General features: G+C 43.0%; 1 protein-coding gene across 1 annotated transcript in view; it reads right to left on the reverse strand.

The window, feature by feature from the left end:
* CHD9 (chromodomain helicase DNA binding protein 9) overlaps positions 1–18,379 on the reverse strand; it is a 388,013-nt gene that overhangs the window by 133,218 nt on the left and 236,416 nt on the right. The window contains exons 6-9 of the mRNA XM_082270937.1: positions 9,315–9,383; positions 9,176–9,231; positions 4,163–4,280; positions 2,618–2,704 (exon numbers count right to left, since the gene is read on the reverse strand). Of these exons, the coding sequence (XP_082127063.1) occupies positions 2,618–2,704; positions 4,163–4,280; positions 9,176–9,231; positions 9,315–9,383 (330 nt within the window). The remainder of the gene's footprint in view (positions 1–2,617; positions 2,705–4,162; positions 4,281–9,175; positions 9,232–9,314; positions 9,384–18,379) is intronic.

Consider the following 18,379-nt stretch of genomic DNA (forward strand, 5'->3'; position numbering starts at 1 on the left):
TTTCCCAGTGGCATCTTTCGTAAGAGAGTCAGAGTATCTCCTATGTAAGGAGGGTATGGGCGCTTCCTTGACATCTGACAAAGAAGCCGCGCATGTGCTGAAATACGTTACCGCCCACAACCACCTGACATCGGCCGTGTGCGCTCCAGCGTGGATCCGGAAGCCCGGCCGCACCGCTGCCTCTCCACTCTTGCACGTGTGCCAGCATCCCTGGATACATGACAGCCGTGGTTTTGGCTCTCTTCCACACATCCATGCAGGACAGCCTTGAGCATGGCAAGTTTTATGCCTTCTACACTATGGATATTTCTGTAAGTGTTTTAACCTTTATGTGTCAAAATAAACTGTCTTTGCTGTACTTAGAGGCGCCTTGTGCTTTTCTCACATTCCTCCAGGACAACTCCTATGAGCTGCTGTCCCTTGAAGAGCATGAGAAACAGGAACTGTTTACCTGTACAATTGTACCAAAGAGTTCTCCTTATGTTCACAGACAGGAGAATGACATGAGAAATGGAACAGGAGACCTCTAACAGCCCATCCACACAGTAGTTTAATGCTGCCGGCATGAGCAAGCTGCTGGCAGGGCCTGCCAAAGAAAACACGTTTTTTGAGGGGGCAATAATCATTGGTTAGTGCAGTCCTTGAAGGCAGACATATCCTTCAGAGGGACGGTTTAAAGCTTTATTAGTAAGGTAAACTGTCGTTCTATCAAAATTGTGGCCTATAGGCAGCAATTTATGATATTTTCCCAGTACATCTTTGAACAGAAAGTTGACAATGAGTGGCAAAACGTTTGTCACCAAAGATACAAATGTATAATTTATCTTCAAAATGTCCTGTACAGGCACTCTCCAAAATTGTTCATACATTTATCCCCTTTGCCAAAACCGGTTTCTGAAAGTGAAACTTCAGATGACAACTGTATAAATTATTATAAACAAAATATTGAGGAATACTAAAAGAATGGGAAAAGTTGAACTAAAGGCATAACTTTTTCCTTTCAGATAGAGTAACACAGGGTTATAGCCATTGTCAATTTTTTCTTTTTGCCATCTGTGTCCCATTAGAGATCTTTCCCTTCACTTCCTGACCCATAGCCAAATCCGGAAGTGAGAAGAAATCCCTCCAAAGTGAGGGAATTCCTAGTTTTTAACAGAACTAATTTCACCATTGGATGATTTCTCCCTTTATTTCTGTTCTAGTGACAACCCAAATTATGAGATTTCCCCTGACTTTCAGTGGTACACAGGACAAATAGGATGAATTTCTGTAACGGGTACAGATAGCAAAAAAACAAAAAACCAAACAGGTTTTCCGCAAAACTAAAAAATAGGTGTTGCCTTTAGATCATCCTAACATGGGGGACCAAACCCATTAGGGACCATTCACACCGATACATTTTTGTCTGATGTGGTTTCTACTGAAATCAATGAACACATGTCAAAGTAAGTCAATCACCATTGCAATGCACTTTACACTGCAAGTCAATGTACATTCACATGCATTATTAAACACTTTGCAAGGTGCTGACGAGTTTTAAAGCACTTCTTTTTATTTCAATAGAAAACCGCATCAGACAAAAATACATAACTATGAATAAGCAAGAAACAGGCAGATGACAGACATTCACATCACCACGCTTTCAAGAACCACCAAACCAGCTAGAATTCTTATCCTGCACACAAGGGGAAGAGTCCATTTCCTACCAAATGATCAAAGCAATGTTTAAACATTATGAAAAAACGATTTACACAACAGCATTTCTGATGCACATTATCATTTGATAGCGAAAGGGCTGTGTGCATTACAAATTTAAATGGGGAAAGGGGTGCTGGGAAGAGAAGGAAATATTTCATATGACTGACAGTGCACAGGAGGAAGTGTCTAGTGATTAGAATTATGTCCTGAAGTTTGAGGTAAGGAAGCACCTCCTCTGACTTTCCTAACAAGAGGTTACAAATTTGGGTGCAAACTGCTGCAGGTTTGCTGATCTGCTAATATTATGTTGTGAGACAACATGAATTTAATAATGGCACTTTGGTAAATTCTGAATAAACAGCTTGTTTTAAGATGTTTGTAGACCCACCACAACTCCAATATGCCAAAGTGCACCTTGCTAAATCTTTAAACTTTTATTAAGAGTTCCTCCCACAGCATATGCTCATTTGCAGTAACATCATACCCAACGTATGCCTCGTTTCCACCGAGCGAATCGGTTCGGGTCAGTTCGGTACGGTACGCTAATTTAAGTGTTTTCATTGTGAAAGTGGCCCATACAACCGAACCAAACCGCACCATTCCTGGTCCTGCTTCAGATGTAGGGCCATAGGAAATGGAACGGTACGGTTAGGGCGGAGCTACTGGCGTCACACGATAGATTCCACTGATTGGCGGACAGGAAAACTTCAATGCTCACGTCAAATGAAAGAGCAAAACAAACACCTCATTTGGTGTAAACCCCGCATGGTCCCTGGTAGCCCGACTTGCAGTGGAAACGCTCACCTGAATAGACCAGACCATTCTAACCCTTCCAAACTGTACCGACCCGAACCGTTCCGCTCAGTGGAAACGAGACATTAGAGAACTTTACAGCCATTTACAATGTTTTTTTACTTGCCTCTCCCGTATCTTTATCTTCACAGAAAGAAACTTCTAGTAGGCGATCAACTTCTACATAATCTGGATTAAATAGTTCTTCTTCCATCTGTATACCCATAAAAAAGAAAGAAAAAAAAAAAGCCAATAATTTTCTTGGGAAAGTGAATCTCCTTGGCAATGATGTCCAATCAACATTTGGCAATAACTACAATTTTTAAGATAACTCTGCCTCTCGTCAAGAAATACCTTCTGGATCAGTGGTCTTCAAACTGCAGCCCTTTGCTCGCTTTTATCTGGCCCTTGGGGCACCATTTCATCCACCAATACCACAATGGGACATAATTCTCCCCCACTGAGACCAGTGAAGGGGCACAATTCCTCCCAATGACACCAATGATGGGGCAGGGTTCCTCCTAATGACATCAACAATTGAGCCCAATGACACCAATGATGGGGCGCAATTCCTCCTAATGACACCAACAATGGGGCATAATTCTTCCTACTGACACCAAAAGGTGGAGCATTTTTTTTCCCTCTGACATTGAGACCTTTTCTACTCCCAATGGTCATAGTCTGGCCCCCTAAAGTTTTTCAAGAAAAAATGTTCATAATACAAACAGTAGTAGCCATTATCAAAAACAAAAATATGTTCGACATGGCCAAGACAGAAAAAGCCATTTGTTAGTAGTTTGCATTCGGTTTTTACCAGAAACGAAACTGCGCAAAAACTTCACTCCATTCTACTCCACTCTATCTGGTGAACCTTCTCTCTGGACTAAAACTGAAAACTTCCCATACATAAGACATAGGCTGTTACACAACCTGAACATTATCAATAGAGCAATGTCATAGTTTTTCCACAGGTGCTGAGGCCATGGTTTAAAAAGACATGGAACCTATCAAAGAAACTCAGTAGAAGCTGCTCCAGCATACCAATATCTTCAAATGAGAAAAAAGGCATGCAAACCTGGTTAGCTGACACATGCCACAAAATGAAACTTCAACCAAACATATCTGCGTTTTGAAAAGAGTAAGGCTATTCATAGATGGATTACTTTTTTTTTTTTCGATCAGCCAGCTGGATCCCCCCAGCCACACAAGCAAAGCGGATGAAGGAATCTCCCCACTGTGCCATTGTATTCTGATAGTGGCACTGCTCTGCTGTCAGAAATCACAGATCAGCCACTGTAGCTGACTGGCTGATCGAGAAAATGTTTCCAAAATTCCTGTTCATCTGAAGTCAAACTTTAGATCGACCTCTGTTGACTGGGAATAGCCACACATGGATTGAGATTTGTCCTGCTGAACCAGTCAAATTTTGATTCATCTATGACCAGCTTAAGGAAGCATCGTAATTGTTCTCTCTGCTACTGCTGGAAAGTTTTTACCTTTACTGCTGCCATATCAAAGGGACATGAAATAATGACTGTATTGTTATGCTGGAAATTCCACTATAAAAACATGAAAAATCAGGTATATTGATAACTCCTTTCCAGGTCTATGTGAGTGGTTATATTCAACTTTTTCTTAGTTACTGAGGGAATGGAAAAAAACTTCTGCTTACATCAGCAAAAAAGTGTGCTCGTTGTGCCTGCCGGATCTTGAAACGTTTTATCTTCTGCTGAATTCTTTTATCCTTCAGCAGCTGCTGCTCGGTGGCCCATTCGCAGTGCAAATAAGAGCTGAAGCAAGGGAAATAGATTTCAGTGTTGCAACATTGTGCGTGTCCCAATTAATACTTCAAACACTTACACTGAATTATGGAAAATGCAGGACACGAATCACTACAAGTCACAGTAAAAAATGGACAACAAAACATTTACACAATGCATAGAATCATACAAGCACCTTGGCTGCTTATTACACAGGTAATGGTTACATTTTAGTCTCATAGGGGTGCATGTAGTCCCCTTATCTTTAGTTTAAACAAAGTGTATGCATAGCCAATACTTTTTTTTGTTCTGTATGAAATAGGCAAGAATTATAACCTCTAAATCCCTTTAATGTCCTGTCTGGAGATACGACAGGAAGTGAGAGGAATTCTATCTAAAGCCAAAGCAATCTCCCTTAGACAGACTGAACACATCTCCATCAGAAGATTTCATCTCATCTTCTGCTCTGGTGACAACTCTAAAAGTATGATTCTCCCACTAATTTTCCAACAATGGTCACAGAAAAAATTGAGACGGTGAATGTATCCAGCGGGTATACAAACAGCAATATAAATTCAACTGGAGTACCAACTATTACCCATTCCATTCAAAACTAGAAAAAATGCTTTGGTTGTAGATACACATAAAAATGGGATTTTTGTACTTACCTTAAAGTCCATTTCTCTGAGTTCATCGACGGACACAGCGCTCCATAAATCATAACTAGTGGGTTATATTGTCTCCTCCAGGAGTAGGACTAGACAGAACAAAAAACACCTGGCTATGCCCATGGGCCGTCCTCAGCTGGTATATAACCCCCCCTTCCCCCCTCTCTGCTTTAGGTAATCAGTTTAGTAGCAAGCAGTATTAGAAGTATCAGAACTCCAATAGAGGGGTGGGTGCTGTTTCTGTCAATGAACTCAGAGAAATGGATTTTACTGTAAGTACAAAAATCCCATTTTCTCTTCCGTTCATCGACGGACACAGCGCTCCATAAATCATAACTACTGGGACGTCCAAAATCAGTGCCAAAAGGAAAATGAGGGGTGGGGAAAATCACCCAAGGCTAAACCCCATCTGAAAAATAGAAGATTAAAGAAAAAAAACCCTTCAAGAGGTAACAGCCCCTCTTAAACAGCAGCCTGCAAAAGGTTGCAGCCAAAAGAAGTATCCACAGATGCCAAAGTATCTACCCTATAGAATTTTGTAAAGGTATGCTTGGAACACCAAGTGGCCGCCTTGCAAACTAGCGATATTGAAGCATGATGATGGAAGGCCCAAGAAGCACTCAGCGCCCGAGTAGAATGCGCCATGGCAGGGAAAGGTGAAACCTGACCTTTAATGGAATAGGCCTGAGTCACCGTCTGTCTAATCCATCTGGAAATGGTAGCCAAAGAAGTGGCCAGCCCTTTTCTTGGTCCGTCCGTAATCACAAAAAGCGAGTCTGACCTCTGAAAAGACTCAGTAGCTGCCAGATACACCCGAATCGCACGAACCACATCCAAAGTATGCAAAGCAAATTCATTGGGATGAGCTGGCTTGGGACACAAGGAAGGCAACACAATGTCCTGTCAGAGGAAGTCAGAGACAACTTTGGGCAGGAATGATGGACAGGGACGAAGAATCACTTTATACCTATGGACCACCAAATAGGAACTGTGACTGAATAATGCCGCCAACTACGATACCCTGCGGGCCGAGGTAATAGCCACCAAGGATGTCACCTTCTGGGATAACGTAGGCAAGGGAATCTCCCGAATATTCTCAAATGGAGGTTTCTGGAGAACCGAAAGCACTAAATTTAAATCCCACAACGGCAAAAGAGACCGTACAGGTGGAGCCACATGTCGAACCCCCCTGAATGAAAGTACGAACTAAAGAGTGAAAAGAAGATGAAAGAAGATTGCAAGGCAGATACCTGCCCCTTGATGGTACTCAGGCCAACTTCTGGTCAACGCCCCACTGCAGACAGGTTAAGATCTTAGCCCCAAAAAAGGGTCGAGGATGAGCGCCAATCGACTCACACCAAAAAAATGTACACTTTCCACGTAAGATGGTATATCTTGCTGGAAGAGGACTTCCTCGCCTTCACCATAGTAGGGTTCACTGATCCAAACAAACCTCTATCCCTCAGTACTTGGCTTTCAATAGCTACACCATTAAAACCAGCAACTGTAAAGCAGGATGGCTGGAAGATCTTCGCTCGCGATTCCTCGCAGGAACTGCAGAGGAAGCCTGAGCTGAGGAAGATGCTGGCCTTATCGTGGCCCTTAGATGCCTGTGGCGTCTATCAGAGGACCCCTTGATCACGCCACCAACTTCGGTATCCTCCTGTGGGGCCGAACCTGCCAAAGAAGCTGCATGTAGGACTGTGCAAACAGAACTGTCTAGAAGGTGGACACCACCAGACTCAGAACCTGTATGTAAATCGGGAGAGAGAACTGTCTGTGTGACAGCAGCTGGTGAATCATGGCCTGTGGTTCCTAAAATTTGTCCAGAGGAAGTACCACCCTGGTCAGAACTAGAGTCAGACCAAGGTAAATCAATTCCCTGGACAGGGATAGGGGGGACCTTAGGTAGTTCAGACATCACCTAAAACTTTGCAGGAAATAAATCCGCACAAGGAGACTCAGGACCTAAAAAAAAACCTGACAAGGACAAGCTTTGTCCCCCAATCTGGGTACCCAAAAAGAAACCTTTTGCAGATCTCCTTGGCGCTCACTAAAGAAGTCCACGGGGCCGGAAAGCAGCGAAGATGCCCCCCCACCCCAATAATGGGTGAGGGCAGACCTGAAAGGGTTTTGTCTGCGGGTACAGAGATGCTAGCTCTAGGCTTACCAGACCACGGTTGCTTGGAACCTCCCGGGGGAAGATATAAAAGATCCATTTCCCTTATTCTCCGTCCCAGAAGCACAACATTTTCTATGGGCTGAGAAGGAGGGCCCCCGTCTGTGACAAGGCTCCTTCCCTGGGGGGAACACTGAATATAGATTATCCGGCCCATTGCTCAGCCCAGCAGTTGATTGTAAATCTCCCGAGCAAAAAAAAAAAAGAAAAAGATGTAAGGAAGGAGACAGTTGCTAGGACTAGAGATCCCAGCTGGGAGCCTAGGTCCTTACTTCTGACAAATTAAAACTGCTTACCTAGAGTAGGGAGAGGGGTTATATAGCAGCTGAGGATGGCCCATGGGCGTAGCCAGGTGTTTTTTGTTCTGCCTAGTCCTACTCCTGAAAGAAGGCAATATAACCCACTAGTTATGATTTATGGATCGATGTGTCCATCGATGAACAAAAGAGAAAAGTTGTTTTCTAAATGCCACATTTAATAGTCTATATTCCATTCCATATCAATGATTCTTATGGTCCTTTTTGACTTCTTCACAGCATCCCAAGACATAAGATGAAGGAATTTATAAACACATGGGCAGTTTCCGCAGATATAAAACAGGACATCTTTCTTTTGAGGAAGCATTATAGATTGGCTAGTAGCAAAGGGGATTGACTGTTACCCTATAATAATTACCCATAGATACCCGACTGTTGCCACCATCAGGAAACAATAATCTAATGGCTATAGGTAATTCTGGCAAACACTGGGATGGATGTGTGTTATTAATCACTATTAGACACACTGCTCTGTCTCAGATTCAGCCAAAAGGGGGATAAAGTCTGATGTTGGCTGAAATCATAGAGTCAGTCCTGACAATAATGTTGGGATCTGCCCAGATGCCTGACATGCTGCTTAGAGCCTGAACCAGCCGCTCCCACCCCCTCCGAAGCACAGCGCTCCAGTGATAGATGGAGGGGTAGAGCAAAGAGTCGGTGACTGACAGTCACCTGCCCTCTGCTCACTGAAAGCCAAGAACTGAGCGATCAGCAGTCTTTGATTGATCAATTCTCGGTGTGGAGTCGGCAGGGAACAGCCATCTAGAGGAATATGTATGTATGTTTTTTTTTTTTTTTAAACCTGCACTTCTTTTTTTTTTAAGTAGCTTCACATTTCTGCTGAAACTGCATGTGTGGCTCTTCTGATAATGGACCACTACAACTGTGTAACTGTTATCTTTCACAAGTATGGAATCTTAGTTGTAGATTGTTTAACAGTCAAATTAATATCGCAATTGAATCTATCAAGATTGTTTTCACCAATATTTGTATCTCTTTCAATGGCTTTCAAGGCCAAATGATATGATTGGTTGGAACATTTTAGTGGTTTTGGTGATCCATACTTCAGGAGGTCGTTTTCTTCTCATCATTTTGAAAATGCCAATTCTGTCAAGTGTGGCCAAACAAACGTATTGATTAAGGCACAGAACAATCATTTTCAGTTACAGTCAATGACTTCTAATAGTTTTGTCAATCAGAGCAACAGGGGCAGATTTACCATAGGTATTGCCTCAAATAATAATTTTCAACATCTGATACAAGAAGACCAAATGGCCAGTAGGATGGAAAATAATGAGTATATGGTTAGCATAGAAAATATTAGTTGGCATTGTTCTTCTAGAATTTACTTTATGTGCAAGCTGCTCATATAACATAATAAAAATTAAAAACTCCAGCCAAAATGTTTAAGGAGTTAAAACTCTGATCAGGCTAAAGGTCTCTGACCCACATTGGTGAGATTTTCCCTTGGTACTGGTCCCTGTAAATTAAGGCAAAAAAATGGTGAGTGCTATCATCACCCAGACATGAAAAGTTTTTGTCTGTTTTCTCCCTGGAGAAATTTCTCATTACTGCTTGTCAGGACGGCAAGTGAGGGGGAGATATCCTAAATAGTGGTACAGACATTACTAAAACCCAGCTGAGGCTCTAACCCTTTTCTACTTTAACTAAGCTAAATACAGCTTTGGCTTGAGTTGTGATTTATTTGAAAAGTTCTTTAACATAAGTATAAATGTCAAACAAATCAACTACTATACTTACTAATTTTTGTACTTGACGTAAAATTCTTCCAGATCAACCAACATCCCAGATGAAGTCTGAAACAAAAAGTGCAATGAATGATGTGTACCGCACTCACAACCTGCCATGACTCAATGGATATATCTGTACGGTCTCCTACCTCTTTCTTTATCACCCTGGATGATAAAATTTTATCCACAATTGCAGCATCCTCTTCACTTGGATTCTCCTGCAGGAAATGTTTTATTATAGTGTTAATGTTCTGTACTTTGAAAATTATATATTCATACTTTATAACTTTTTTTTTCCAACACCTACAGAAACAACAGATAAAACAGTCCAGTTTTTTCAAGTAGCCTAATATTATCAGGTGTTAATGTTAATAATGAGATCTGTAATTCTACTTGGCACAGCAAAACTTATTAAAAATAACCTAAAAACAGCTTAACTGTGTGTTTGTTGTATGAAAGTATATGTACATGGTGAAGCCATATTACAGATGTAGGTTCTGCTCATTTGTTTAGCAGTACTGTACAATGCCTGTGCTTCACTGCTTACCTCTAAAGAGCTGCAGGCATTTAGAAAATGCCATGTAATGCTTTTGGACTAGTGCTTTTTTTCTGAAAATTATAAATCACAATGTTGATACCTGCCTGGCCGATCCACCTGGAAACTGATAGTCAGTGAAGTAGACGATGCTACTCCAGTGATCTCCACATGCTTCAGGGTCCCCTGCTGGGCAGCTACCCTGCTGCATTCCCAACAAAGGAGGTCTGCCATTTGGAACAGGCTCCATTCAGAGAATGCTTTGCATTTTCTGAATGAGTGCAAAGCTTTCTCTGATTGGATAAGGTGGAGAGCATGATGCCACTGCCCTGCCTTTTTACTTTGTTCAATCAGAGAATGCTTAGTATTTATTCAGGAAAATCCAAAGCATTCTCTAAATGTAGACCATGCCAAGCGGTCAACCTCCTGTTTTCATAATGCAGCAGGCAGCCAGCCGCTCAGCATGGGACTCTGAATAAAGTGGAGAACACTGGAGTAGTGGTGTTTGCTTCAGTGAATTCCGGTTTCCAAGCGGATCAGCTAGGTATGGCATATGTATAGCTACACTGGGTCAAGCTGGACCAATCTAACTGTATAAAATATCCATGGCTACAAAGTGGTACAAACCTTGGATCTGGGGGATACAGTAAGAAAAACATGCTCCATCCATTCCAAAACCTATTACAAGGCCTGGAAATGTAATATTGTGAAAATGGGGGTATGTCAGTAGCTGTTCTATTCTAACTTACAGGGGCTTCTACACAAACTTGTCACAGACATTAGTGCACTGGCTGTCAATACAGGAAACTTCAAAGGATTTCAAACAAAAAGTTTTGGAATTCACATGCAAGAACTACATTTAACAACATAATGGGGCATAAAAAAAACATTTATTAGAAGTGCCTACAAATCAGCTTTAATAATATTAGCAAGAACAGGTCTGACTCGAATAAAAATAATACACTGTCTATAAGATCATCAGGTAGGGATTCTTATCAAAAGCCCTTATAGGCCGAAGACTACTACAGGGACTATTTACAACTATGTATATGCCCAAAGTGGTTCTAAATGCAAATGTTTATTTACCTTAATGCATTCTCTGCATTAAGAGCCGGTCCACACTAGCGCGACTTGTCAGCCTGACAAGTCGCGCTCCCTCGCGGTCCAATGACCGCTACAGGACCCGTTCTAGTAGGAGCGACACAAGTCGCTCCGACTTAGAAAAAGGGTCCTGTACTATTTCGGGGCGACCTCGGAGCGACTTGCATAGACTTCCATTATGTGAAGTCCCTGCAAGTCGCTCCGAAGTCGTGGTGCAATGTAATGCACAAGTCGCCCCCGAAGTAGTGAGTCGTGTCGCCTTAGTGTGAACTGACTCCCCCTCCAGCCAACCTTTTTCATTTACCTGGCTCCTCTCTCGATCGAGGGCTGTCCTGTCTGCAGCAGGAGACACAGGCAGGAGCGGGAGCAGTACGTATGCTCCTGCTGCTGTCAGTCAAATCCTGTAAGAAAGGAGTGGGGTATGTGGCTGAGTCACACTGTGTGTGTCTATGGACACACACAGGCCAGCTTGGAAACACCCCCCCCCCCCCCCACTGGTGCCCCCTCAGCATGCCCTGGTTCAGAGAAATGAGAGGAGTGAAGAGCACTAGCAGAGAACCCCAGAAAAAGACATAAGTGGGCTATCTGTGCAATACCATTGCACAGAACAGGTAAGTATAAAGTTTTTTAATAATTACAATTATTTAAGGAAAAAAATACTGTATATAAGCATTACAACCACTTTAAGGTGTATATGTTTAACATTGAAAAGTTGCAACAAAGGTCCAGCGCGAACACTGCGGCCCCTTTACTGTAGGAATTCCAAACCAAATCGGTGCTGCTGCCAAATTAATGATGATAACCAGCCAACAAATAACAAAAAGAGGGGAACATCGCTATCCAGATATTGGTGTGGTTAGAATTCTGAAGAAGAAGCCGATGGATATGAAAAACTATTTATTGGAAAATGTCAGGTAAAAAATACAATAGGAGACACTAGACCAATAAAACATGTTGCTGTACCAGTCCGGTGTGATGTGATGATGATCGGTGATGACTGCTGGGTTCACTGGGTGAAAACAGGCCGTACCTCTATAGATGGAATCAGGTGTGGGGAGCCGTGCACAAGTCGAATGCAAGCGGGAGCTGGGCTGGGCCCGCCGGCGCTCACCGCTTGACGTAGCCACGACTCAAGGGCAAAGGAGGAAGTCTCAACCTGGAACCATTAACCAGCCTGGAACGCATGCACGTGAAACATGTCGTCACGGCAACATCTCCTTCATGCGTTCCAGGCTGGTTAATGGTTCCGGGTTGAGACTTTCCGCATTTGCCTCTGAGTCGCGGTTACGTCATGCGGAGAGCACCGGCGGGCCCGGCCCAGCTCCGGTTTGCACATGACTCCCCACACCTGATTCCATCTACAGAGGTTCGGCCAGTTTTCACCCAGTGGGCCCAGCAGTCACCACCGATCATCATTGGATCACACCGGTCTAGTACAGCAACATTTTTTATTGACCTAGTGTCTTCTATTGTATTTTATCCCTGACAATTTCCAATAAATGGTTTTTCATATCCATCTGCTTGTTCATCAGCATTCTAACACCACCAATATCTGGATAGCACTGTTCCCCTCCTTTGGTTATTTGTTTAGCATTGAAAACCGTTCAGCCACATCAATTCAGTAAAAAGCCACACACACACGGATACTTCAGAATTACAGGATCATACAGCTGCACTTAAAGTAATGTGGTCTAGCTCATTAAATGCAACACATGCAAGAAGGGATGCAGCATTGCGGAGACCAGACAGAAATAGCAAGAAAGAATAAATCTTCATAACCACATAATAAAAACACTAGGAAGAGGATTGCAGCACACATGCAAGACAATTATTCTCACAAATACACCATTTTATGTAAGACTTGAATGTTTTTGTTCTTAAAGAAAACTTTAAAAGCACTCAGGAAAGGAAAACTTTTGACCCACAAATGATAATTTTGTATGAAACAAAAAAAAAGACAATGGATTAGGGCTGGCCATACACTTTTTTGTTCAGCCATCGGGCACAAATTAGGTGGATGGTGGAATATATCCCCCCATCAGAATACACTGGTCACAGTGGCTGAAGCTGGTTCACTGCTGCCGTTGATTTCCAAAAATTTTCTGACATGTCTTTTCGATGGAAATTGAATAATCGACTTCTGGCGAACAGAGAGGCCACACCCTGACTGACAGACATTCAGCTAGTTCAGTCCGCCCAGTTGTGATTAGTGTAAGGCCAGCCTAAACGTGAACCTCACAAAAAAAAAAAACTGTTTTATAATTATTTTCACCTCTGTGACTTTCTCTCCATAGCTCTCATAACTTTCTCCCTTTAAATATTACGTGGTGCGTTTCATCTTTCTTCTTTTCAGGCATTGTTATAAACATTTTGTTAAAGTGTTACTAAACCCAGGACCATGCATTTACTATACCTGGTCTCCCACAGTACACAGAACATGGAAATGCAATTATTTAATTAATATAAACTACTAAATACCTTTCTTCATTAGCAGTATTTAGTCTTGTGACTATCAGTGTCCAGCCGAGCAATGGTTAAAGCTTGTAGGCAGAGTTTTCATTGTCCTCTGACTGTACTATGAGGCTGCATGACCCCTTAACCCTTGGTGTGGATAGTGCTGACTGGCCCTGTGCTGATCACATACACCCCCCAAAAAAAAAATAAAAAAGCTCTAGCAATACACACCTGTGACAGGAGTCACTGGGCATGGGGGTTGTGGACCCAAAATTCCTTTAAAGAGGTTGGGAGGCACTATGTCCAGCCTTGTGTGGCTTTCTTATGTTTAAGTCACCCTGCATCTTTTTGTACACTGAGAATATGGTTTGGACTATTTCAAATGGGACAGTATATGCATTACCCATATCTCTCAGGAAATAAATGGATTTTTGTAAGATCTTACCTTAAAATCCTTTTCTCTTAAGCTCATTGACAGACGTAGTCTTCTTGATTCTCAAGAGCTGGGTTATGTTGTCTCCGCAGGAGTAGGACTAGGCAGAAAGACAAAACGTTCTGGCTCCACCTTAGGGGCAGTCCCTGAGGGTATATCCTCCCTCTCTCTGCTACAGGGAATCAGTTCTGTTCTAAAGCAGTAACAGAGAATTTAACCCAACCCAACTCAATGATAGAGGGGCGGATACTACGTCTGTCAATGAGCTTAAGAGAAAAGGATTTTACGGTAAGATCTTACAAAAATCCATTTTTCTCTATCGCTCATTGACAGACGTAGTCTTCTTGATTCTCAAGAGCTGGGACATCCAGAAGCAGTGCCACAAATGAGGGGTGGGATTGACAGAAATCAAAATCCAATCTAGAAGGCCCAACCGGAGCCAACCAGAAGTATCAAAGGACTCATCGAGTAAACAGATGAGACCTACCCCACAAATCCTCGAGGTAGACCAACAGTCTCCTCAGACAGTGGCCTGCAGGAACCTTGCGGCCAGAAGAGGCATCTGACGATGCCATCACATGAACCTTATACAATATTGTAAAGGTATGAACCGACGACTAAACAGTCGCCTTGAAAACCTGAACCACTGACGCCTGATGGCAGAAGGTCTAGGAAACTCTAAGCGCCCGAGTAGAATGCGCCTTAAAAGGGAACGGGGGATCCCGTCCCTTAGATAAAATAAGCCTATACCACCGTCTGTCTGATCCATCTAAAGATGGTCGCAGCAGAACAGGCAACCCCTACTTAGGGCCATCCGTGATCACAAACAGTGAATCCGTCTTACAAATTGAATCCGTAGTATTCAAATATATCCTGATCGCCCGAACTACATCCAAGGAATGCAACGCAATTCTCGAGGATGATTGGGCTAAGGACATAGGAAGGACAATACACTGTCCTCATTCAATGAAACTTTGAAACCACCTTAGGAAGGAAGGATGGATTCGGATGAAGAACAACCTTATCCCTATGAACCACCAGATCTGGGGAACAACAGGATAATGCAGCCAGTTCTGACACCCTGCGTGCAGAAGTGATAGCCACCAAGAAGACCACCTTCTGGGATAAAGTAAGCAAGGGAATCTCCCTGATATTTTCAAAGGGAGGTGTCTGAAGAACCGACAGCACCAAATTAAGATCCCAGGATGGTAACGGCGCGTGCACTGGCAGAGCCAGGTGTCGCACCCCCTGGATGAAATTCCGCACCAAGGAATGAGTAGACAAAGGCTTCTGAAAAAAGATAGCAAATGCTGAAACCAGACCCTTGATAACACTCAAGGCCAGCTTCTGCTCAACTCCCTGTTGCAGAAAAGCCAATATTCGGACTACCGAATAAAGATGTAGATGGAACCCAAGGGATTCACACCACACAATATAAGACTTCCATGTACGATGATAATCTTTCTGGAAGTCGCTTTCCTTGTTTTAACTAAAGTAGGAATAACTGAAGCTGACAATCCCTTGTCCTTCAGCACCTGGGTCTCAATAACCAGGCCGTTTAAAACCAGCGATCGTAAAGCAGGATGGAAGCTCGGTCCCTGAGACAGTAGATCCTCCCTAAGAGGAAGTCTCCACGGGACGTCCGCCACCAGTCTGACCAAGTCGGCGTATCAAGCTCGACGAGGCCAGTCCGGAGCTGCCAGGATTACTGGAATTCCTTCCTCCTCTATCCTGCGAAGAAGTCTTGGCAGTACTTGAATGTGTCGCGGCCGACCAAGCGCAATGCAATGGTCTGCGCGCGCTCGTAGGCCGGCTGGGGTGACCACTAGTGTCGCCCAGTCCGGCGTTTTTGCTTGAAGATCTCACAGGAAAAAAACACTGGAGAAAAACTACCTAAAAAATATTTTTTCTAAAGAAAAAATCTTGCCAGGACCAAAAAGATCCCAGCAAGGAACTTAGGTCCTTACTCCTGACTAGACAGAAAAAAACTGATTCCCTGTAGCAGAGAGAGGGAGGATATACCCTCAGGGACTGCCCCTAAGGTGGAGCCAGAACGTTTTGTCTTTCTGCCTAGTCCTACTCCTGCGGAGACAACATAACCCAGCTCTTGAGAATCAAGAAGACTACGTCTGTCAATGAGCGATAGAGAAATGGAGATCTACCTTATTCCTGTAAACTGTAAGGCACAGGAAGTGCACTCCTAATATGGTCATTCCAGGAAGTCCAATGAGGAGACGGACTGTCTGAGGTGGCTCTCCATTCACCTATTGTCGGGTGTGCTAATGAACTTGCCTGCTGTCTGCTAAGAGATGTATTGACACTCAGAGTAATGTGTATTGAGGGCTCGTTAGGGAACCATTGTTCTGTGTCTGGCTATTGTGTACATTGATTACCCCCTGGGGGCTTCTGTCTCCTTGCACATGGCAGTCCTTCTGGTCAAGCTATCTGACCAATCACTGCTGACTCATTTTCAAGCCCTCATTTGCATGGCTGGAGAGGACCTTATGGGGAACTGCAGGTACTGTGCAATTGACCAATGGGAAAGCGGTTGTTGGGGGAAGGATGTTCCAAATTCTGTATAAAAGTGTGCTGTGTTCTTCCAATAAATGTTGTTCCTGTTTTAACCTCAACACGGAGCCTTGTCTCGTTATTGGGGGGATTTATTGTATGCTGTTCCAGTTTGACTGCTAGGAGTGTAAACCCTTCATATGGTTTTTCCTATTTAGCAGTATGCAGCATTCATAAGGTTCCAGCTACACTGTTTGCATCATTCCTTGGTTTCCAGTTTGGGAGTTTGGTGTCCTGCAAGTAGCTGTGCCTGTAGCTCGGGAAGGGGAAGAGCTCCTAAACGGTTTTAACACTTTTGTGTCCGGGGTGCCGTTACAACACCAACCTGGGCATGTGCAGAGTGCCTCTTAGGGCTCAGTGCTATCAGCAGATGGGTTGGGTACTGTGGAAGAAGGGGAGGGTCAGAGAAGACAGGATCAAGCAGCCTTTTTACACAATGCAGAGGATTAACCCCTTAGGTTCCACAGTAATTATAACAAGCATGCTCTATTGCATATACAGACTGATTTTACTGCTGTGGGTTTAGTAACACTTTAATGCTTTATGTATCAGTACTACTTGCACCTTAGAAGAAGGGGGTACACCCTAAAAGTCTGTCCTGAAAATGAACATCAAATAATAGAAAACCAACAGTGTAACAACATTAGAATTCCAGCATAAGATTGTTAAAATAAAAACAAGATATTTATTCACTAAAATTAAATCTGTTTCATGTAGAACACAAGATTAAGATTCACAATAGAATCAGTTAAAATTAAATGCAACCAATCACTACTTTTATACATTGTGATTGCAATGACAGATCAGCTAATATACAGTACAGCCTTGACACATTCTCGTTTTTTCCCATTCCCACTTCCTTTGCTACACATTGCAGAACACATTGAAGTGCATTTTATCATGCCAGTAAAGTTCCTCCCTCCGATGGCTCAGACGTTCTCCGCTTTGACAAGCTAAGAGAAAGGACTAAGGGTCCATGTACACTGCAACTTGTAAACGGACGTTTAGGAGCAGTTGGGTGTTTTTTTCAGAAGCCCCTGAACCCTCCTCTATGTTATCTTATCTATCCATGTACACTGGGTCGTTTACAGTCATTTACAGGCAGTTGAGTTCAGGGTCGTTTTTTGGAAAGCAATTATTTGCGTTCGAACGTGTGTTTACCGGCGTTTCAAACGCAAAAACGCTTTTGACCTCTAGAAACGGTTCTGAGCGCAAACGCCCGCTAAACGTGTCCAAACGCAGCATGCAAGCGCGACACAACGGACGTTTTAAACGTCCTTTAAATTCCAGCGTGCAAGGGACTTTTTAAAACGTCCCGTGTACATGTAGCCTAACCAAACACAAGATCCAAAACTCATGTTTCTAAATAGGATGGGGATATTACCACAACATATAAGTGTGCATTCACAGCTGTGCATTTTCCTTCAAATTAACATGTAAATGCATAATTAGTTATGGAACATTGCTCGATTTGAGATGATTCACACCTTAATATAGAATTCCAGGCTTTACCTAACTAGTCCTAAAACTGCTCCCTCCCCCCTCCTAACACCTATGCTGATCATTCTGTGTAAAAAAAAGGGTGTATATACTTACCCATTTTCAGGGTGTTCCAGTTCAGTCACATGATCTCTCGTGTCAACCAACACCAAATGTAGGGGAGAGGGGGCAGGGCTCCACAAATGATGGGTATGCCTGACAGTAATGACATCACCCATAGGCTCCTATGACCCATCTGTTATGGGTGCTTCCTCCTCTACCCTTCAGCAGTTGCTGTCTGACACAGGGTAACCAAATCATGTGACTGGAGGGGGCTGAAAATAGGCAAGTCAGAGAGGGAGACTTTTAAAATGAGTTTGCTAAATCCCAAAACTCTAAGTCTGGAGCATTTCAGGGAAAAGCAGTAGCAATGCTGCACTGAATGTTACGTAGAAAAGAATAGTAAACACATGTAAAATGTACATAATTTATAATATTTAAAGCGGAGTTCCACCCTAAAATTATACTTACCTCCATCTTCTTGCTCCGGGTCACCTGAAAAACAAATGGATAATCGCAATTGTTTTTTTTTTTTTACTTACCTTGTTTAGAAGAAAATATACTCACCTTACTTCCTCTTCCTC

This window comes from Pelophylax lessonae, assembly GCF_965119305.1.
Source record: "Pelophylax lessonae genome assembly, chromosome: 10".
Classification (NCBI taxonomy): Eukaryota; Metazoa; Chordata; class Amphibia; order Anura; family Ranidae; genus Pelophylax; species Pelophylax lessonae.